This window comes from Alligator mississippiensis, chromosome 2 (genome assembly GCF_030867095.1).
Source record: "Alligator mississippiensis isolate rAllMis1 chromosome 2, rAllMis1, whole genome shotgun sequence".
NCBI lineage: Eukaryota > Metazoa > Chordata > Crocodylia > Alligatoridae > Alligator > Alligator mississippiensis.
The window spans coordinates 94,816,731-94,840,461 of record NC_081825.1 but is presented as its reverse complement, the minus strand read 5'-3'; the positions used below and the strand labels follow the sequence as shown (position 1 = coordinate 94,840,461).

General features: G+C 41.0%; 1 protein-coding gene across 1 annotated transcript in view; it reads right to left on the bottom strand.

Moving 5' to 3' along the window:
• DCHS2 (dachsous cadherin-related 2) overlaps positions 1-23,731 on the bottom strand; it is a 201,443-nt gene that overhangs the window by 103,666 nt on the left and 74,046 nt on the right. The window contains exons 2-3 of the mRNA XM_006264105.4: positions 7,974-8,165; positions 1,796-2,027 (exon numbers count right to left, since the gene is read on the bottom strand). Of these exons, the coding sequence (XP_006264167.1) occupies positions 1,796-2,027; positions 7,974-8,165 (424 nt within the window). The remainder of the gene's footprint in view (positions 1-1,795; positions 2,028-7,973; positions 8,166-23,731) is intronic.

Genomic DNA, 23,731 nt, shown 5'->3' with positions numbered 1-23,731 from the left:
GGCTCTGGGGATAGATCAGGCCCACAGACTGGCCTTGCATGCTGGAATCAGTGTGCAGGGCCAGTCCAACATGGGTACTGCAAGCAGTGTTCACATTGTGCTAGCTCCAAGTGTGAGCCTGGGTCAAAACCAGTACATGCTGCACGCAGCATTACAGGACTGGTCTGGGGCATGCACTACATGAGCTGCCCATACCAGACTGGCCCAGTCCACTGGCTCTAGCAAGTGAAGCCAGTCTGTGGGTCTGATCCCCCCACAAATCAGCCTAAACCCCTTATCCAGCCTGTGGGGCCAGAAGAGTTACTGCCCTGTTGTAGACCAATGCACTGATAAGATAAACATCAGTGCACTCAGTCTGCACCTTGGCTTCCTCTCAATCCTGCAGTCCTATACGATGTGTGATTCTTGAAAAAACAGGTAAAAGAGAGTGGGATGTAAATATGCACATGGATAGCACATCTTGAAGAACTCCAGTTTATGGTAAGTAACTTCTCTCCCCCTGCCCCCCAAGCAATCATCTGTATGCATGTCCTTACTGTGGGTGACTCTAAAGCAACACCCACATATACTTGCAGGCAGGTCTCAGAGTTCCCTAGGGAAACAGTGACTGATGGATGACCTTATCACATGCAGCATCTGGTCTGGAGGTTTTTGAAATCATGTAAAGTTTAGAAAAGGAATATATCGAGTTCTGGGTAGTTCCCCTGTGGATGTCATTTATGGAGCCATTCTGCGGCTTTTGGAGACTGTAGCCTGAGTTGTTGTAAAATCAGCCAATATCACAGCACCGCCTCCACTTTGGCAGCATAGTTCCATGCACCCCATCATGCACTTGGATAGGGAAGCAAACAGTTGCATAAAGTTTTGGAAAGACTTAATTTTATACAAATAGTAGGCCACGGCTCTTTTGACTCTGACTGAATGCAATAAAGTCTCAGTGAGCAGAAAGAAACCATTGCTGAGAAAATAAATAGCTATATTAGCAAAAAGTAAAACAAACTAAAGAAAGAAAATAGCTTCTAGCCCTTTGAAAGAAAAGAAGGGGAAGAGGAAGACCAATAGGGAATAATAGGCCCTGAAGAGCAGCACACTGGGGCACAGTAAAATAAGATGGGAGGGAAACGTCGTGTGACAGAGAGGCCGGAGGCAAAAGCTTTTCTATTCATTACTTCTAGTCTTCTCTCTCAGCAAAGGAGGAGAGAAGAAATGAAACAACAGGGGAAAAAGGGGAAAAGGTCTAGAAAAAATGGCCTTCAAAGTAAAGGAAGCTTACAAACAAGAGAAATGTTACATCTCTTGTCCAGGCACTGAGAAGAAGGAAGTGCACATCTCCCTTGACCCCTAGGTATAGGGCAGAAAGGGGGATGGAGTTAAAGAATACCCTATGAATATAGCTAAGGCAAAAATTCTCCAGCTCAAGATTCACAGCAGGTGCAGAATGTGCACATGAACAATTATCTGAAGTGGTAGTATGAAAGTGAAGAGAGAGAGTGGGAAAGGGATTATATAAGTCTCTCAAGGATAATTCTTTCATTTTTTATTCTAAGCATTCAAGATCTACAGAAAACACTTCTGTTGCATGGGCAAAATACTCTAGTTTCCAAAAGAAAATGCTGGAGAAATGACATGTAATCCCATTGCATATGCCATGTTTTCAGTCAACAGAAAACCAAACTTACAAAGAAAAATAAAAGAGAAAAAGCCATCTTGTCCATATGTAACAGAATATTATTTTCAATGAAGATTGTGATGTGCAGCATCAATGTAGTTTCTGAATCATATACACATACAGTACCTGTAGAAGTATCCACTGTGAAAAGTGATGAAAAGTTGCCTGGAACAAGCTCATATGTCACACTGCCATATATACCAGAATCCCTGTCTGTGGCAATGACGTTTGTGATTTCTGTTCCTGGCAGTGTATGACTACTAATGCTTGTCAGATAGGTTTCTGGGTTGAAGATAGGTTGATTATCATTAATGTCTTCAATCTCAATGCGAACAAAAGCTTGGGCACTTAATCCACCCTGTTGAAGTAAACCAGAATGAATTAAACAACAAATACATTGGAAAAATACACTGCACAAATATACATGATACAGTCCTGCAGATCTGATGCAATGCATCACAACAAGATATGCAGTAGTCCACTAACAAAACACCTACCTAGGAAACCCAGTTCCATGTTCTTCTTCTGCCTCATACAGAGCAGAGACTTGACCCTAGGTCTGCCACAGCCTATTTGCTAACTCACAGCAAACTAGCTATCCTGGGTTGTACTCTCTCACTTTGAGCAGAAAACACTCACTGACACTGATACATTTCCTTAAAACCATTCAATTTAAATAAATTCGTATTTTACAATGACAACTGTTTTGCTGAAAATCTCCCCACCAGTTCTAGGACTGTCATTTGAGCAGGTCTGCCATTTTATCCTGTACATATAGGTACATGTTTGAACTTGTGGATTTCCACAAGGGCAGCAATTCAACTGTAACTTGTAGCTGGAAATATAAAATCCATAGAATTAATTTGTACTTTGGGGTTTTTTCCCCACTATGCTATCCGGGAAACTTGTCTCAACAGCCTGAACCATGGTTCTCCTTCTCCTGTTTAAGCTTGGGAATGGGGATTGGCCTGGTAGCTAGATTCAGGATCACCTTTCCTCACTCTCAGGCTTGGACTGCTATGCTGTTCTCCATTTAGCTTGTGGTTTTGCTTCCCTACACTCCCTTGCTACAAGACAGACTCCCCAGGGGCCACCATCAGGAAATAGTACAGGGACATAAACTATGGGGCCACTAATTTCACTTTTCACAGAAAACTGAAGAGCAAAAAGAGAATGTAGGCTGGACCCAGAAATATAACGCTCAGCAAAGTACTGAATTCAATGGCAATACTGCATTTTGTGACATCCTGGGGGAAAAAAAGTGACTTCAGAATTATGAGAGGCCTGATGAAAGAGAAGTGAAAATTTGCTTTTTAGAGTGACTGTCTTGTAGAAAACTTAGAAAAACATCACTGCATCAACTTAGGCTTGGTTTACATTTCCAACGTTATTTCATCATCTATAAAAGATATTTTTTTTAAGAAGGCAGCTAAGATTCTGGAGCAGGTTTACATTAGGTGAATTCTGTGATATTGGGAAGAATGGAACAGTGGAGCATGACATTAAAACATATACTATATATAGTATACATATATACATCTATATACACACACACATATATATATATATACACACACACATATGCTCATACACACACAAAACCTGAATTGTAAAGGTACGTAAACAAAATGCTTGTGAGTTGAGTACATAATTATTAGAGCTGTGCGAAACAGCTATGTTTCATTTCGGTTTTGTATTTGGCCATTTCAGAGGACAGCGATTTGTTTCAGTGTTTTGCATCACTGTTCTGTTTCGATTCGGCCAAATCTGTTTTGGCGTTTTGACACTGTTTCAGAGATTTGGATCAGCCAGGAAGAGGCAGGCACAGCCAGGTGGCTGCAAGTTCTCCCGCAGCTCCTCTGGCTGTGCCTGCCTCTGCCCCAGCAGGGGAGTCGCGGGAGAAGCCCCCATGACTGCCCTGCCTGGCCCCAGCCTCCTGGCACTTTAAAAGGAGGGCTGCGGGGCTGTGCCGGACCATTCCCAGGGGGGTGTCCCTGAAACATTTTGGATGGTTTCGTTTTGTTTCAGAGATATTTTGGAGCCTTCTGTTTTATTTTGGATTCAGTGTTTTGGGCGCTAAAACACCTCCAAAAAAAATGGCTACTGAAATTTCACACAGCTATAATAATTATAGAGCTTTATCACACAAGTTGAGTACTGACATGTATAGCAGCAAGCTATATTTAATACCCCCAAATTTATGCATGCAGCCATGGTATGAGTGCAACTTTCCAGATTTCTGCATGTGTGGTTCTGGGATCTTGTTTTTTTTTTAAACATGGACTCTACTATCCGTGCATGGTCCAGTTATTAAAACAGGAATCTGCATTTTGATTTTGCTTTGCAGTAGAATAACAGTCTCTACAAACCTGTATTAAAATTTCACTTTAGTGTCTTTTTGGTTCTAACTTCATATCTATCAAAAACCTAAATTATCTTCTAACTACTTTTGTGTTTGATGGAATGATATAAAGTTTGGGGACATAAACATGTTAATGACAACACCATCTTCTTGCTGGATTCTGAAATTCTGTTATTTGTGGAACAGACTGCAAACATAATGGATTTCCGCAGAACTGAAATTACCACACTGGCAATTTTCTTCTCCTAAAACCAAATTTGTGTTAAAACATGAAGTTATCAGTGCACTTCCAATAGAAATATTTTTTTCCTACTTTGACAGATGGGATATGCCAATTGAATAAATACCTATGGTGTTATTTAGAATAGCTATATTTCTTGTTGTTAAAATTGTAAAACTACTTAAGATTCTGTCAGGATTTCCATTTTAGCTTCTTTTTGGGTCAACTGTAATTTTTTTTTTTCAAAATGAAATATCATATAGAGACTTTATTTCCTAAAGAGACATTTTATTTCCTTCTTAAAATGTCAAAATGTGTTATGTGTTGTCTTTAAGTGGTAATGCTGTAATGGTGAAAAAAAGAAACAGAATTAGCCAGTTACATCAAACACTTTAATTTCAATAGAAGTTCCACTAACTAAAGAATATAGATTACACTCTTTTGTGTTTTAACTGCTTCATTTTAATTAATGAGAAAAAAATTAACTAGCAAAACAAGTCATGTTTGCCCACCTTTAAAAGGTAGAGAAACATAGCACATAAGCGAGCATATGCATAATTTCTGCTTCCTTTCACAGTCCCCTTTAAGCCCACATCAAGCCTTCCATTAATATTTTTTCATATTCTCCTTTTTTGGGGAATTAAAAAACACCTTTGGGATTAAAACTTCCCATGCATGATCTCAACCTATAATTGAAGCATTTAGATTTCCTGAGGGAAATGCCTTTATCGCCTTTTGTGTTACTTGATAGTGAAAAGCATTAAAACTTTTACATCATATTAAGACATTTTTGTTGCTCACTAGTAAATAAAAGACAGCAAAATGTTAGTATGTTATGCCTGGAATGGTAAGAGAACTGCAATGTTAAAACTCTATTTTAAAATAAGGAATGCTGGGAACTGTAAGTGTAAAAAATTATGGTTCTTATAACATTAAGTCTTCCACACTGCACAATAATGATATTTCTGACAGCCCAACTATCTATTTTAGAGCCAGATCACAAAAGAACACTGCAATGGTAACATTACAATTGCATTTTCCCTATTTATCTCCTTCCACACAGGGAACCCCCACTCAAAGTTGCAATCTTATGTTCTCTTAGGCTACAGATAGAAATACATATAAATAGATACAATTGATTGGAAACCAGTTCAAATCTGTAACACAAAAGAAGTTCAGTGCACATAAACCATTTTCAAAATGGCTGAAATCAGTTTAAGATAAACCTGGATGGATGTAGTATCAGACTTAACTGATTTAGGTTAAATTGGTTTCTTGAACTTCTGTCCCAGATCCCCTCTAAATTCAAATTAACTCACTGTCCCCAAGCATCCCAGGATGCTTTGAACCTCCCCTACAAATCCTGCCTCGCAGGGTGGGTGGGATAACTTTGGCCCAAGGTGTCTGCTGCAGCCAAGGTAGACCGCAGCTAAGCAGGGAGGTGTGCTCTAGTGCCCCTTGGCTTCTGGCCAGGGCCAATGAAGGCATATGGCTGCATTTCCTGAATCAAAAATGATTGTCTGTTCACTTGCTTATTGGTTCTATCTATGCAGTTTAAACTAACCTGCAATATTGAATCAATTCAGCTTTGGGCTTTTTGACAGTCTGTACTTAGCCTTAAGAACAGAGATTGATTTGTGGCACATGCCAAGTAGCAAATGTAACTCCAAAAGAGAATGCAAAGATGCAGGGACTTCTGCTCCACTTCCAGGTCTGCTGCCTACAATCCATGCACCCCAACACTGCAGCATTCGTGAGCCACCTGCTACCTAGAGATTTGTAGAAAAAACATTTAAAACTGTGTCTATGTCCAAATTGCCGAATCTTTCCAAATCGATTCGGAAGGTTCTGATTCTATTCGGAGAGATTAAAGGGTCCTCTGATTTGATGTGGATTCGGAGATTTGGCCACCGAATCAGGCCAAATCACCACTGAATTGAATCAGGGACCAAAACTTTGCACAGCACTAATAGTTATACATATGAATCCTGTTAACCCTAAGGCTTAATGTTGTAACTGGGAATTAAATGCACATGTAAACATATATCTTATGTAAGATATGGAGAGTTAATGCTACTATATACAGTTCTCAGTCTGCCAAGGCCCATAATATGTGGCAATGAAGGACATCTTTATTCATGCAGGTTCTATAGGATTCATTCCTATCGTGTAAGGAACTTTAGTTTCATGACTATTTCTGCAGTAAGAATTTTTCAACAGAAAATACCTGGGAAAGCCAATGATGGGGCAGGTGACTTTGGAATTAAAATAAGAGATTAGCCCTTGAAGCAAAGTATACTTTGCAGGTATGACAGAAGGATCCTTAACCCTAACATTCAATGACAAACATATTAAGATATGTAACTTTAATGATTCTTTGAAATAGAAAGTTAGTGTCCTTCCTCTCCCCACGATTAATATATGCTGGATTTTTCTGCAGTTTTTCAAACTGCAATAATACGATGGTCAATCTTGTCCCCACTAAAATCAGTGAATACTTCTTCATAGACGATTTAAAGCTCACAAGTGCCAATTTAACAAAATTGCTTTTTTGTGGTTTTTTGTTTCCCCCACTGCTCCTTCTACGTGATATATATGAGGCAGACAAGCTCAAATATGTAATGGAGCAGACACAAAAACATGGAGGAAACTGACAGCTCTACTATGTTGTTTCATTGCAAGATAAACTATATGCCATCTGGAAAATTCTTCTTTCCTCCCTTTCTCATTGTCTATATAAGGTTCGTATTTTCTTTCCGTTCTTCCTTCCTTCCTCCTTCCTTCACCTTTGTCATCAAAAATAACCTTTCAACTTTTCTCCCATCTTTTTCATTTATTTCTTCTGCCCATATCCCACAGAAGGAATGTATTATAGTAGTTCATCAGTTCAACTAAGTATCAGTTCTGAAAAGGCCCACATTTTCAAAAGTGGACACAATTTTTAGATATTTCAACATTTGGATACCAACCTGTGGAACTTCACACCTGTTTTTTATAAGTACTACACTCTCACAGTGTCAAGTCAAATCCATGTATACTGCAAAGTGCTCAGCACCTCTACAAAAATCACACCTTAACTGTTCCTAACTAGGCATTCAAAAACTAAGATTCTCAAAATTAGTCATCGCTTTTGAAAATTTGGTTGTATCAGGGTAGAAGAAGATAAATTATGCTAACCTGAAAGTGAAAAAAATCTATCATTTAGTGTATCTACATTTTCTTATTATTCTTATCTAAAATTTATCATCATGGCCTTCATCTAGTATAATATGCATCTAACATTTCCATCTTTTTTTATTATATATTTATCTGCAAATCACAGATTTTTAGCAGGACTCACATTTCTGAGCCTAATTAAAATTAAATGTAAAAAAACTCATATGACTTACAATAGTCCCATCTAGTTCAAGGATCCATTATTAATGTATCTAATCTTCCTCATACTGAATAATTTGTGCGTATTTTCACATTTATTCAGCAGCACGATTTTTAGCCATCTAAAGCAAGACAGAATATGATCTACAAATAAGCCTGAATGACATTTAACTACATACCAATTTCAGTTTGAAAAAGTCTATTTGTTCTGGAGTAATAAATTTTTTCAAGTTATAACTCCTTTAACTTTCAAATAAATAAATAAAAATCTTATTTCCCCAATTACAAGCATATAGTGAATCCCAAACTTATTTACACATCTGGTAAGATTTACAGGCAACACTTACCCCATCTGTCGCTTTCACCAAGAGATCGTAAGTGACTGGATCCTCTTCCCTATCAATGTCTTGAGATACACAGATGTGACCAGTACTTGGGTCTACCTGAAATGCTTTAGATTTTTCATAATTATGGAACCCATCATAAAGAAAATACTCTATTTCACCAAATTGGCCTGTATCTGCATCTGTTGCCTTGACCTGCAGGGAGGTAATGAAGATAATATTTTACTTTGTTTAATTTTTATTTCACAATAACTGTTGAAATAAATATTTGATGCCAGTCAAACTTTAAACCAGTATTAAAGAAGCATATTTTTTTCATGTGGTAGCTGTAACATTTAAGGTACCCAAAAGCACACTACAAAACAAGGCATTAGATGCTGGTAGTACAGCTGGTACTGCATACAACATCAAAAAGGATATGTTTTTTCAATTATGTAAATTCAATTATAAACTTAACAGGATTATAAGCATCATTAAGACACAGACTAATGAAAACATATAGTATCCCTCCAAATTAAAGCATTCTCTTTTCATCTATCAGGGTGGGGTCTTACAAAAACAAATAGCTCACGCATGGAGGGGAAATGTTGGGCAAGATATTATCTACTATTGTACATTGTGAAATTCACCAGCCGAGTCCAAGAGCCTAGTCTGACATCTGATTTGAAGGAAGGCCTTCAATAGCACAAAACAGCCCTAGGTTTAAAGGCAACTATACCTCTTTATTTATTTATTAGATTTATATGCCTCTCTTCTCAAAAAGGCTCAGGGCAGTCTACAATAAAAGATAAAACAATTATAAAAACAAAATAAAATACTAGGAGAAAACAACCCTCCCCACTTAGAAAAAACTTCCCAAATTTAAAAACAATCTACCCTACTCCACCCTTCACACTCCTGCTTCTGCTCCCCTCCTTGTGCCCAAGGAAAGTGCCTTTTCCCTAGGCCCAATCCAACCTTGCTTCTTAGCACACATTCAATACCTACATAAAAGACAACAACAATTCCTCCACAGGCCTACCCATCCCCACTGCCTGTTCTCACACTGAGGGGAGTTCCCATCACCCCTTACTGGGTGCATCTACACATGCCTCTATGGCACTTTTGTTATTGCACCATCACTTAGTACTTCCTTTTTAGACACTGTGTCACCATAGCAGTGCACTATAACTGGGGAGCACATCACTATGGCAGCATAGCTGCAGTGGCACACTTCTTGCCCATGGACACTACATCGTCATAGCATGTTGCTATGGCAACACAGCATCACGTGTAAATGTACCCACTGTCTCTTTCAAGCCACACCCACTCCCAAAAGAGAAGACAAAGGCAAGAGTGCTACCAACTGAACCACCCTTACATAAGTTATATGCCTGCATGATAAAAGACATACAACTATCTGCAAAGTAGGTGCATAAACTCTTGCCAATGGGTAATGTCTTTTTTGGCTGCATCTACATGAGTCGACACATGCATTTTGAAGCACTGGAAAACACACCCCATACCTGTGATTTGGATCTCCATGCTGTGTGTTTGTAACACAGAGCTAAATTTAGATACCAGGAAATCCTGATATCAAAAAAAAAGCATGAGGAAAAAAAGTGGAGTGGTGCATGCAGCAGCAGTGTTCACCACCCAAAACCAGAGCCTGGCTGGCCAAAGCCACACTCCAGGCTCTGCACACCCAGGTTACTCCTGCTGGAGTCCCGGGAGGCCACAGAATTGAAGATAAGGCTGTTAGGGCCAGCTCAGGTACTGGCCCCAGCCTCTAGCGGTATGTAAACCTTTGGGTGCTGATTTGATTCGGAAGAGATTTGACCAGATTTGGTGGCCAAATCTCCAAATCCGAATTGAATCAGGGGACCAATTAAAAGGTCCAAATTGATTCAAAGCTCTCCAAATCAATTCAGAGAAGATTCAGAGAGCTTCAGTGATTTGGACAGTCCCCGCCCATTGCAGCAGGGAGCTGGACCTGGACTCCTAACTGATAAGTAGGGGGCGGGGAAGGGGATGCCAGAGGAGTTGAGAAGGGACCATGGGGAGGACTCCTGTCAGGCCTCATCCCCTGCCTGCTGCCCCAGCCCCTCAAGCATCCCTCAACCCCTACCTGCTGTCCCAGCCCCCTCCCATGGCTGCCCCACCCACCCCAGCTCCCAGCCCTTTCAAAAAACCCCATTCACCAGTTGCTGCCTGGTGGGGGGCAATCCCTGCTGCCCCCAACTGCATGCGGGGCTCTGCCATGAGTTCCCAACCCCCGCCTGCTCACCCAGCCCCTGCCATGGCTACCCCACCCACCCCAGCTCTGTCCCTTTAAGAAAAAAAACCCAAAACAACTCCCGGGCTGCAGTGGCCTCAGGACTTCAGGGGGCTCATGCAGAGCACCCCCCCATGCAGCGCGGGGCAGTGGGGGGCAGTGGGAATTGCCCCCTTTCCCCCCGCCCCGCTGGACAGCATCTGGTGAGTCAGGGCTTTTTTTTTTTTTTTTAAAGGGCTGGGAGCTGTGGCAGGTGGGGCAGCTATGGCAGTGGAGGGGGGACTGGGAGAGCAGGTGGGGTTTGTGGGGTTTGTGGAATAGCCCCCCTAGTGGTGTGGAGCAGTGGGAGGTAGCAGGGATCGCTTCCCGCTGGGCAGGAGCCGGTGAGTGGTTTTTTGGGTTTTTTTCCCAAAGAGCCAGGAGCTGGGGCAGGCAGGGCAGCCATTGCCGGGCTGGGACAGCAGGCAGGGGATGGGGCCTGTGTGATTCAGAGATTCAGTTGCAGCCAGATCTCTGAAACAGATTCGGCCAAATCACCAAATCGAATCGCCGTCCCCCGAATCGTTCGAATCCGAATCTGAAGCAAATACTAGCCACTTTGCACAGGCCTACCAGTCTGCCCTATCCTACCTGGAGCATTTTTCCTTGTGCTAACCTCCAAAAGTGCAGGGGCATGCAGCACAAATTTGTTCCGCTGCTTTTTCCCCCATGGCAACCGTATGCCCCCACCAATGGGGACGTGGCCCTTGTGTACAGTCTTGTAGATGGTTAGGAATATGGAATAGAATTGTGTGTTTCATCTTTCACTTCCTGTATAAGATCTTAGCAAGACAAGTATAAGATCTTACCATGATAACAGTCCTATGCATTCATTGCTTAAAAATACTCTACCTCTGAAGCTAAGTTTTCTAAAAAATTATCTCAGGAAAAACTCTCTCATAGTATCGCTTTCTACAGAGCCATATCATACTAGAAGCAAGGGATAAAAGTTTTGCATTAGTTTAATTTTGCAAAGTTTCAGTGATTAAAAATATGTACAAACATCCAATTCTGCTTGTTTTATGTAGAGTCTTCAATCAAGGGGTGACTTTCATTCATGTCCAAAAAGCAAGCCCAGATTTAAAGTGATACATACCAGGTCTTTAACACAAGCCATTTAGGCAAGGATTAATTTAATCCTGCAAAAATTATTTTCTAGGTTTGCCTGAGCAAAACAGCTGGATGTTAGGCAAATGCTAACATCTCCAAACACTTAGGAATCCCTAACTGTAAAATGCCCGTTCAAGTGAAAAATCTCAGACAGCAAGATACAGCCACAATGCAGAGATTGAAATTTGTCCGTGTCCTTTATTCGACATAATCTACATGTTTATATTCTATCAAAATAGTTCAAACATTTTGCTAATATCAGTCAATGCATTTGAGGGTATCAACATTATTATTTTTATAATAATAATAATATACTGTATCATATTACATAAACCAGTCTCAGCTGATCAGGGCACTATGGCATTCAGAATTTGATTTATCTGAATGTGTACTTTATGTAATTAAATCTTGGGAAGTCATCTCTTGTTATATAATTGCAATTTGTTGTAAGTGCCAGTAAATTATATATCCTAGCCTTTTCAGTATGATTTACACAATAAAAAAAGAACTAAAGCCTACAGTAAAATGGGGATTCATTAGATACTCCAAAACTTCATGAACTAATTCAATTTTATGACTTAATGTAATAATTATAAACTTTAAAATTATGTTTCACACCTGAATAAATTAAGCACCAAAGTTTAACTGGTTAATATTTTTATATTACATCCACAAGCATACATATGTATGCTTTTATAAAGATTTTATTTCTCCTAGCCATGTGTGTCTTGGAGTCACAACTCTTAGTTTATGATGTTACAGTCAATTCTCTATTGTCAAACTATCTCTTATTTTAGAAACAACTAAAATGACAAAAAAAAAATCAGCATTAGAACACAAACATGTAAAATGTGTTGGGCAGCATAGGGCAGCCTCAGAAATTTAGGTGATTTTTCAAGTTTGTGCTGTTGATGTAACATCAACTGCCACCGGCCTGATTTTAGAGAACCCTGATTATCTGAGGTAGAAAGCCTTGCTGTTTCAACATTAAGTATAAGACAAGTAGGAAACAGAATTAATAATACCTAAGAGATTCGTGTACCTTACAGACATCTTCAAAATTTTAAACAGACTATTTGAATACTTTCCTTATATTAAGTCTTTTAACACACAAAAGAAGATAGCAATTCATATACTTCAGAATGTACATTTACCATGCTGATAAGATTGGACGATACAATATATATATATATATATATATCTCAAGCACAAAAGTTTCTATATTAGTATTGGGTAAAAACTATGAAACTTTAGCACTCACCCAAGCATTGATATAGTGCTAAAGTGTTAAACTCAGGCTCAAGACAACTGGTGGATGAATTAAACCTTTTATAAACAGAACAGTTGTGTTCAATACACCTTCCTTTTAATTGCTTTAATCGCACTAGTTAGTTATAAATGTTATTAGTGTCTAGTTGGGTTCTTTTATGATATATGTGAAATTAAATGAAAACTATCAATCTGGAGCCAACTTGAGGAAAAAGCCGTTATAAAAGAATAATTGAACAGTAAAAGGAACTGATGCGTGTGTGTGTGTGTGCACATGAATGTACGATGCACATACATGAGTATGCATGCATGTGTTTCTGTGTGTGTGTATGTGTGTAATATATATTAATATGTTTAATTTGCTACCTGCAATATTTTAAAGAAGAATTTATTTGAAGTCTTGTGTCACTGATTAGTTCTGCAAAAAGATAAATCCGGTATTTTTTCCATCAGAATCTACAGCTCTCAGATTAATGATATGTAGAGGCCTGAACCAAGATGGGACACCATCCTATAAGGCTCTGAAAAATTAATCAAACTTGTAAAAGTAGCACTGAACATAACTTGGAATTGAACCCGGATTTCTTAAGTCCCAATTGTGCCTCAATTGTGGCTTATCTACCCTCAGAATCATGAATTATGATTAGAGAAAAATATGGTTTGTGAAAGTTATTAAGACAATCTTTCCCTCTAAACTATTTATGTGTATGTATATATGCATGCATGTGCATATTCACACATGTACAAAGAGAAAAGGAAAATTATATGCTTTCACTTCAACTGTTTTAGTTCATATACAGTTGTTTAATCATGAATGATAAATAATTATTGATTCATTATTCTCTATTGTCTGCAGTCCTGCTCATTACAATCTTTATCCTTTAAAAATCTTTGGCTTTGACGTATGTGAGACTGAAAAGGATAGAAGTAAAAGAGGCAGAAACTATATTAAAGCTCTCAAAACAGATTTTAAAGCTAAAGCTTGTTCAAAGCCAATTACTTCCATCAAAATCCCAAACTGACAGATGGCTTAAATGATGCACATGTTAATTAATTTGGGTTTCTTTTTATCACTCTCCAGATTTTCTCAACTTGGTCACTTCAGCCTGTGATGGATCCCTGAAATGCCCAGTATTTGCTGTATATTGAAAGAAACACTTGCTATTGTTTGGACTAGCCCTAGAATATTCTTGTGCCTTGTTACTGTTTGTCAGATGGTTACAGCAGAAGAGATCATCATATTAGAATTTCTAGTGCTAAATATAGAAAATTCATCCACAAGGATTTGCCAAGAATCTTGTGGTTATAGAACAATCCCTGTGCCTTTTACTTCCTTGTAGTTTGCATTCCACAGCTGTAGTACAGGATACATTTTACTGCAATCTTGATTAAGATCCAAACCCTCAATCTGGTTAAGCTGAAGGCAGAACTCACACTGACTTGAAAAGACAAAAGATTTGGCTATTAAAATGGTCTACAGTCGTATATAAATCGAGTCTAGAACACGTTGTTTTTACCTATGTTTTGCTTTCTCTTTTTAACAGCAATATGTTGTTGATATAGCATTGCTCTGTCATCATCACCACTATCATTATTTTGAGCCAGATTTTTATTTTCATGCCTGTAATTTACTCTGAAAGACAGCTTTATGAATTTTATCTACCTGATCTTGTCTGGAAGTAGTTACATGTGTAAACACTAAATGCTATCATCTACACTGGCAACTGACAGTGGGTGATTAATTAGGGGTACAAAATTAGAGGTTATTGTTAGAAGTTTAGCCCATTATGTTCAGTGGCTTGTTTCCTATACTGTAAATTATGCAGCCCTTAGACTTTTAACAGTAAATGAAAAGAATAATGAATGATGTATTTAAATAAAAATGCTTTAACACAAATTTGAAGGAGTAATCATACTTGATTATAGTTACTTGAATGATCTCTTTGAATTCATTGACAACTGCAAAGCCAAAAAAATGTGACTTTTTCCCCTTTCGAAGTCCTTGGTACACACCCAATTGCTCCCTGTTTATAAGCTGTCTCTATATGTCCTATCTTATAGCCAACACAGTTTTATACAAGTACTTTTTCAACTCCAGTATGGCTCCATAATTTCCCAGATAAGGAAGACAGATGAGAGGAGAGATCAGGAATTTTAGAAACTACAGTAATGATTCAGAATGCCACATCTTACAATACTGTTGTGGCAGTATCATTATTGTGGAATATTAAATTATAGCACTTCAAATGTTCAAGAATTGGACATGATAGCAGTCAAAACAAGAGGAAATGAAGGCAGCAGTAAGAATTTTCACAGTGAACTGATCAAGAGTGTTGAATTTGGCCATGTTGCAGAGGTGACAGTGCTGAAAAGATTTACAAACTTTGAAGATGTGGGAGACAAAAGAATTTGATGTTGTACTACCTCTGTTCTGACAGTTAAGAAGAATATGATCCTGGATCTAAGAGAAAGGAAAATGGTGGAAGGTACTAGGCTGACAGATCTCATACTATTTAACTGATTAGGTTTGAATGTGCTGGATTAATAAATCCATGACCTTTAAAAGTTAAATTTGAGAAAACTAAACTAGATGACAATGTTTATCCCACAATATTTTTAAAACTAACAAAAATGGTGGGACTGAAAAGATGCCTGCTAATTCTTTTCTATACAGACGTCCTACTTTTGTAGTAGCACCTCCCATATGTTTGCTACTTGCCTAGATTGCAAGCTCTTCACAGAAAAAAAAAAATGGAAATCATTATTTACCTATGAAATGTCTGATGTACTGGTGACACTACAAATTAATTATCAAGGAGTATATTGGCAATAACAGAAGGGAGAGGCCTAGAGAAACATTCTGTGGAGAAACAAGGAAGCCCAAAACATCAATAAGACACATAAAGACCAGAATAAATGAGAAACTAATGGGCTCATTATGCAACTGAAGGTGCAGGAGGTTAAAGAAAGAAAATGATTAGAAAAAAATTCAACATGTAAAGATATGTGAGCTCAGGGAGTAATAGACACCACGAAAATTATCTTACAGTTCAAACAGGAAAAGGAGGAAGCCAAGAATATAAGAGACAGGCCAGCAGAGAAATAGGCTTGGAACCTTAAGGCTGGGATAGGAAAGAGAAGACACCTCTAATAAAGCCTATCTGTAACAGGCCATGCGCACAGAGTCTATGTACACATCCCTATATTCTTGTTATAGCACTTGGGCTTATTAATGGAGGTGAAGTACTGAGCAAATTGGTATACAGGCACACCGAGCTCAAAGAAACAGATTGTGTTAAAATGTTTCTGAACAAACTTCAGTCCTACCACCAGAAAATCGATGAGTGAGGATGGAGAAGATGTAGCCAACTTCATCTGGAAAAGCAACACCTGGCGCAGGTTGCTCAAAGACCTCCCCCCCCAGGAGGGGAAGTGGATAGAGAGAATGAAGAGGACAGAGATGCAACTGGACTTGGAGACAGCAAGAAGGACTACAACAGGATCAGCAGTAACAGAAGTGACAGCGACAAGTACAGAGAGCGAACTGAGAATGTAAACCCCATATCGGTGTTTAGACTGAAGTACTGCGATTTGGGTAGGTGAAGGTGGAGGGAGGGTGCGCAGGGGTTGGGTGCATTTATTGTAATGGGAAGCATGGGTTTCTTAATGCAGTTTTAAGATGTGTGATGGAAAGCTTATGATAGAGGATGTATATATGTAACTCTCTCTATATAGAAATATATTTTAATTAAAAAAATCCTATTCATGAAAATATAAATATTATAGACTATTACTTCCCCTTAGGCACAATAGAGAAAAGTGAGATTCAGGGATGGGCAAGGAACCTGATGTAAAGGAATTCATCCCATCTGAAAGATGGAGGTTGTGAGTGGGACCAACTGCAAGGACCAACAGACAGCTGGGGCATAGCTTCAGTTGGAGCAGGCTTTGAAATCCTGGAAGAAAGCCTAGAATTACTGTGATGACTTGGATACAAAGGCTAGATAGGACCCTGAGGACTACTAGACCACTTTCACGTCTTTTTTTTTGTTAATCTTTATTAATTAAGAAAAGTCCCAAGACATGAACTTGAGCCGTGTTGTTTGGAGAATGAGTGGACTTTTCCAGGCTTCAGCATTAGAAAGCTACTTGGACCCAATCACAAACGCAACTAAGTGCAAAGCCAGGAGTAAAATCCAGACATCACATTTCCTGGGAATCTGGCAAACTCAGAGTTGACCAAATCGGAGATTTTCAACCTTTTTTTTTTTAATAAGTTTACCCCCAGCAGCCAGACGCAGAGCACGGGCAGTGGCATGCGGCTGGATGCACAGTGGAGGGACATGGCACGCGGTGGAGTGGCAGCAGTGCTGGGTGGTGGGTGGCAGCAGCCACCACTGCGTGCAACCTTCCCTCCCAACACCCAGCCAACAGGCATTGTTGCCCTTGCCCCACCTCTGCCCTGCTCTTGGGAGGCAGTGGCATGGGGTTGTGGGTGGCAGCGCTTCATCCCCTCCTGCCACGCGTACCCCCTAGGGCCTTCCTGCATATCCCCGGTTAACAACCCCTAGTCAATGTTAATTTACTAGACTGTTGAGGTCAAAGAGAATAATTCAACAGACTGAACTACTGCATGATGAAAGATCATTAAACACACACAGAAACACAGTTCCCTTCTATAAAATGGGTGAGAGTTAAAGAACAATATCCTACGCAATGTGGTTAAGACAATGTGAACAGACAACATTTCCCTTTATGTTACACAGAAACAAAAGACTAGATTTAAGGCTGAGAACAAACACAGGTCAGATCTTTAACTGATATAAATTGTACTAGTCCCCATCCACTCAGTTATGACAACTCATGCCAGCTGCAGATAGAATCACAGAATCATAGAAAATTAGGGCTGGCAGGGACCTCAGGAGGTCATCTAATACAATCTTCTGCTCAAAGCAAGACCATTCCCAACTAGATAATCCCAGCCAAAGCTTTGTCTATCTGGGTCTTAAAAAGCACCAAGGATGGAGCTTCCACAATCTCTCTGGGTAGCCTGTTCCAGTGCTTTACTACCCTCCTAGTGAGAAAAGTTTTTCCTCATAACTAACTTAAACTTCCCTTGCTGCAATTTGAGACCATTGCTCCTTGTTCTGTCATCTGCCACCACTAAGAACAGTTTAGCTCCATCCTCTTTGGAACCACCCTTCAGATAGATGAAAGCTGTTATTAAATTCCCCCCTCCCCCATCTTCTCTCTTCCTGACTAAATAAGCCCAGTCCCTCAGCCTCTCCTCATACATCATGTGCCCCAGCCCCCTGACCATTTTTGCTGTCCTTTGATGGACTCTACAGTTTGTCCACATTCTTTTAGTGGTAGGAGGCCCAAAAATGGGTACAGCATTCCAGATGTGACCTCACTGGTGCCAAATAGAGCGGAATAATCACTTCTCTTGATCTGCTGGCAACACTCCTACTAATGCGGCCCAGTATGCTGTTAACCTTCCTGGCAGCAAGGGCACACTGTTGGCCAATATTCATCTTACTGTCCATTGTAACCCCCAGATCCTTTTTGCAGAGCTGCTGCTTAGCCAGTCACCCCCCAGGCTGTACTGATGCATGGGATTTTTTCCATCCCAAGTGCAGGATTTTAAATTTGTCCTTATTGAATCTCATGAGATGTCTTTTGGTCCAATCCTCCAATTTGTCTAGATCTTTATGAATCCTAGCCCTACCCTCCAGAGTATCTACTATTATTCTCAGCTTAGTGTCATCTGCAAACTTGCTAAGGGCGTGCTCCATCCCATCTTCCGTATCGTTGATGAGGATACTGAACAAAACTGGACCTTGGGGCACTCCACTTGATATCAGCTGCCAAGAAATAGAATCATAATAATCAGATCTGTCGCCATATTTTAAGAAACAAATAGCATCATTTTGAAGAAGCTGCCATCTAACTATGAGTTGCTTATTTTGCTCTTAATGGTATGTGCACCATGGTAGGAATTTAGAAATAGGCAAGGTCTGAGGGAATTAAGTCAGTCCTGAGGCACAAAACAATTTTCTCTTCTCTTTTCAATTTTCACTGTTCTAATATCTTAAAATATATAATTAATAGTACCATTTTGTTGTTGTCAGTAGGCCAAATTAAACCTCCTGTTTACAGAATTTGTTCTTTTGTCTTTACCTAACATATACACACTTGTAAAAGATTGCACGAGTTAAAAAAAATGAATGGTCCATCTCCCTCTGTCTGTGCAGGCAGTAACAGATGGTTTTTATATTTCATTTTGAAAACATCAGTACATGTTTTGAAAAGCAAAACAAATATTTTAATTTATACGGAATAAATATTTCCTGAACACAAGACTTCTGGTCACATTCAGATCAATCTGAACCAGTGAATTCTGACCCAAATTTCATGATGCTCAAAGTCTGCCTCTATTGCCCTCTAAATTCCAGTTTGGGGGACCTAAAGGAATCAAGCATAATCAAAGATTTCTATTTTAAGCCATTTTTTTACTTCTTTTCATTGTGATAATATCTTGAAAATGCAAAAAACTTGTTAGTGTTGAAAGTTTACCTGTTATTTCAAGAGCTATTATATTGGATTGATAACTATTATTACCTGTATTACATGGTGCCTACGAGTCCCAGTTGTGGACAAGGGCCTCAATATATCCTTAGCATTGCAGCCACAGGAAATAAAAGGACGTTTCTATATCAAATAGCTCACACTTAATGTATAAGAAGAGACACCACTGATGAATACAGACAGATGGGGAGGACAAGGAAACAATATTGCTTAGTACATTGCCATCCAGCTGGTGACCTTGGTGGTACATGCAGGACATGAGGGGTTAATATGAGGCCCATGAGCTCCCACCTGGCCACCATTCCCCACCATTGCTTTAGCTGCTGTGGTAGACAGGGGCTTCAGGCTCCCTTCTCTCTTCCAGCCATGAGCAACAGGTGCCTCCTGGTTCTGGGGAGGTACCAGTGGCCAATTGCCAACCAGGCAGTGGGGGGGTCCCCCAGCGACCGATTGCTGAAAGTGGCGCCGGCAAAACCAGAAGCGCTCCCCACAACCTGGCCAGCAAGGGCCAATTTCAGGAGGAGCACATGCCCACCCCACCCCATCCGTGTCACCTATGCTTCCAGCTTCTGCTTCCTGCCCAACTCCTGAGAGCAAGGTGGCACAGTGGACAGGGCCAGGAAGGGGTCTGTGCTGCCCATGCTTGGCATGCAGCTGGGCAGCCAAGACTGAAATAAGGTTGCCAGGGCTGCACACAGTGAAGGCCAGACATGGAAGCCCAAGAAGGGCTGCTACTGGGGTATAAGCCCTGTGCAGTGTGCAGCCTGAGGTCTGCAACTCATGGGGCATTCAGCCCCGCATACTACCCCGAAGTCTGAGAGCCCTGACTTAAGATAATAGGTAGCACTGTAATATAGAGTCCTTTCTTTACATGTAGTCAGGAGTAAGCCTTTGGGATCACAAAACCTAATGTCATGGACTCCTTACTGTTGGAAGATATCTCATCTGTTCATGGTTATGAGGTTCCATCCCAGAGGATGGCACTACAGCCATTAAGGACACATCCCCACAAGCAGGAATGTGTGTTACCCTGGGGACAAGTAGCAGTGGCATACCTTGTATCGCTGCTACTTGTCCATGGGGAATGCCTATGCCACATGTGCTCTGGTGCATGGCAGGTTACCCCAGGTGGGGTAGGGGAGGCTGGGTCCAGCAATAATGTTGGCTCCAGCAGCCTTACCTGAGGTTCTGGGGGCCTCCAGGAGCTGCAGCCACGAGCTCCTGCACTAGGAAGCCTGGCTGCCAGTCAGACAGGCTCTGGTTTTGAGCAATGCACTCTGCTGCCATGTGTACAGCCCTGCTTTTTTTTTGGCATGGTTTTTTGACCCCAGGATTTCCCAGGGTCAAAAAACCCCTCAAACTGCAAAGTAGCAGCATGGGGGACATGTGCATGGGCCACATACTGCACGTCTGTGCCCTTTTGGATGTGCCCTAAGAGATCTTTCTCAGTGCTCTGAGTCAAAGAATGCTCCTCTGCTAATAGCCAGTGATCCTCTGTTTGCAAGCAATAAGGCAGCATGACAGTTGCTTTTCAAGAGTTCCCCTCAGTGAACTCACACCTGTGAGATTAGCATTCCTAGGCCAAGAACTGACAAACTTTATCAAATGTGTGACCAAAGCTGTAAGAGCACCACAAAGAGGTGAGAGAATTCCATGACCGTGCATAGGAAAGGAACGTAGTTCCCAACCATCTCAGTTCCTTCTCCCGCTGCTAATTTTGTGTAGTGCTCTTAGCAAACTTTCCCTGGTTAAGTTTTGGATTTTTTTTAGTTTATCTTACTAAGCAAGAAAAGTATGTTTAAAAAAACCCAAACCACCTGACTTTGCTTGAAGGCTGCCTGAGGCAATATGGGTACCGGTGACTAACACCAAGCCAAAAAAAGCACTTTAAGAAACATGCTATTTTTCTAGATTTCTATGTGGCACCTGATGTGCATGTTCATTGCTCGGTATACCTAAGATAGGCTCATCCCTCTCAGAGTTCTCTCTCTTTTGAGTTCAAGCCAAAATCACATAAAGGCCCCACTTTCATAATTCCCAACTCATTTACAAAACTCCTTCATGGAAAAACATTTTTTTAATTAACACCAAAAAGGCATCACTGTAGTATTTGAATCCCTTAGAAACATTAGCAAACTTAGCCTCAGCAGTTTCTGAAGTAAGGAAATGTGGGCCTAAGCACCTAAGCAGCTGATCTATGCTTCTATTGCATGAAACTGGTAGCAACCTAAAAATGTCTGATTTTTCATCAGCCAGTAACACATGCAGAAACACATGAAAGCCTGATAAAAAGTGTAAATGAAACCTTCTCCTACTCAGTAATCAAAGGCAATATGTCAAAAAAGATGTCACTATTTTAAATGGCAGGTTGATCTATATTCATTATTTTCATTATGATTTCTTATGTTTATTGAAATAAGAAAAGTTCCCTGAAATGTGGAACAACTAAATTATGCCAGTAGTACACATGTGAATGCGAGGACATGGTCAGTAGGGCTAACCATACCTTGTCGTGCATCCACAGATGCATCACAAGCAGGGCCAAGGAGTTGATCTTTCCCCTCTATGCGACACTGGTCAGGCCACAGTTGGAGTACTGCATCCAGTTCTGGGCGCCGCACTTCAGGAGGGATGTGGCCAGCATTGAGAGGGTCCAAAGGAGGGCCACTCACATGATCCGGGGACATCAGGGCAGACCCTATGAGGAGAGGCTGCTTAACTTGTTCAGCCTATGCAAGAGAAGGCTGAGGGGGGACCTGGTGGCTGTCTATAAGCTTACTAGGGGGGACCAGCGGGGATTGGAAGAGACCTTGTTCCCCCAAGCACCTCCCGGAATAACAAGGAATAACGGCCATAAGTTGTTAGAGAGTAGGTTTAGACTAGACATTAGAAGGCATTACTTCACAGTCAGGGCGGCCAGGATCTGGAACCAACTCCCAAGGGAAGTGGTGCTGGCTCCTACCTTAGGGGTCGTTAAGAGGAGGCTTGATGTTTACCTAGCTGGGGTCATTTGAGCCCAGTTTTCTCTCCTGCCCAGGGCAGGGGGTTGGACTAGAAGATCTACAAGGTCCCTTCCGACCCTACTTCTATGAATCTATGAATCTATGAATGATTAATTATTAATAATCAGAATATAGAGCACATTTTGTTTTAGAAATATACTAAAAAATTGGGCAAGATTACTTGAGTAAAAAGTAAGTTTTATTAAATACACTGTTCATAAAAATGTTCTATAAATACTGTTAAGATAAACACAGAATTTTGTGGATATTATTTTTTAAATATATGAACCTGCTAGTAATAACAAGGGCATCTAGTTATGAAATAGATCAGTCAAGTTTTATTTACTATGTTAACTGAGGCTATATTAACAGGCATTCAGGGAAGTTAGGGGGAGGTTAGTTCACATTAAAAATGCCCACGTCATCTAAGGTAAGTTGGAACTGGGTGGCTAGCGGGGGGGGGGGGGTTGGAGGAATTGGGGAGGGGAGGGGGGGACAAGTAAGTTTGGGTGAGGGATCAGGGCAAACAGAATCAGCAGCAGTGATTGGGTGGATGGGAGTTGCAGGTGATGTCCACAAGGGGATGGGTTGCCAGGGGAGACAGGCAGGGTTCATGAAAAGAATCAGTAGGATTGGGGGCAGGGGCAGGTGGACCTCTGCAGGAGAGATTGGCAGGGCAGGCAGCGTCTGCAGGAAACATCAGAGGTATAGACAGTGACCGTGGGGGAATCAGGGGGACAGGCACGATCCTCAGGAGTGACTGGGGGGAATTGGGGGGGGGGGCAGGCAGGATCTGCAGGAATGATTGGGGGGCAGGCAGGATCCATGAGGGGGTTCACGGGAACAGGCAGGATCCATGGGGGCCTGCTGGAGTCCAGGAGGGGTTTTTTTGGGATCAGGGGGGCTTGCAGGTCTGTGTGAGATTTGGGGAGAACTGGGGGCTATTTTTAGCCCCCTGCCCCCCCCCCAGTGAGCCTACATATCCATCCCTCCCACCCCTCCCCCCACCAATACTTACTTCCTTGGCTTCCAGCATCAGCAAACACTGATAAAACTGGCACCTGGAGAAGCTGGCAGGATGGGGGGGTTGGGGAGGAGGAGGGCTGACTGGTCCACAGTGAGGGGGTGGGGGTCAGTGAGGGGCAGTGGAGGCTAGAAATAGCCCAGGTGCCAGGGAGGCAGGTATTAAAAGCACGGCAGCTGGGCTTTCCCAGCCCTGGGACTGCACAGGTGCAGAAGTGCAGTGCCCTAGTCTAACCTAGATCAATTTAATTTCAGTGTACATCAATCCCATCTTAGACTGGGTTCCACCATTTTAGACTGTTTATATATATATATATGTGTATATGAATTTCTGTATTGTTATAGCTTTAGACTGACTTCTGGTAACTGAAACCAAGTCTAAGTATAAGGTCCATATCTTGGCAAACTATGTTAAATCGGGTAGCCATTTTTAACCCAATCTAACCTTCCTCCTACCCCTGCCCCAAACATCTGCA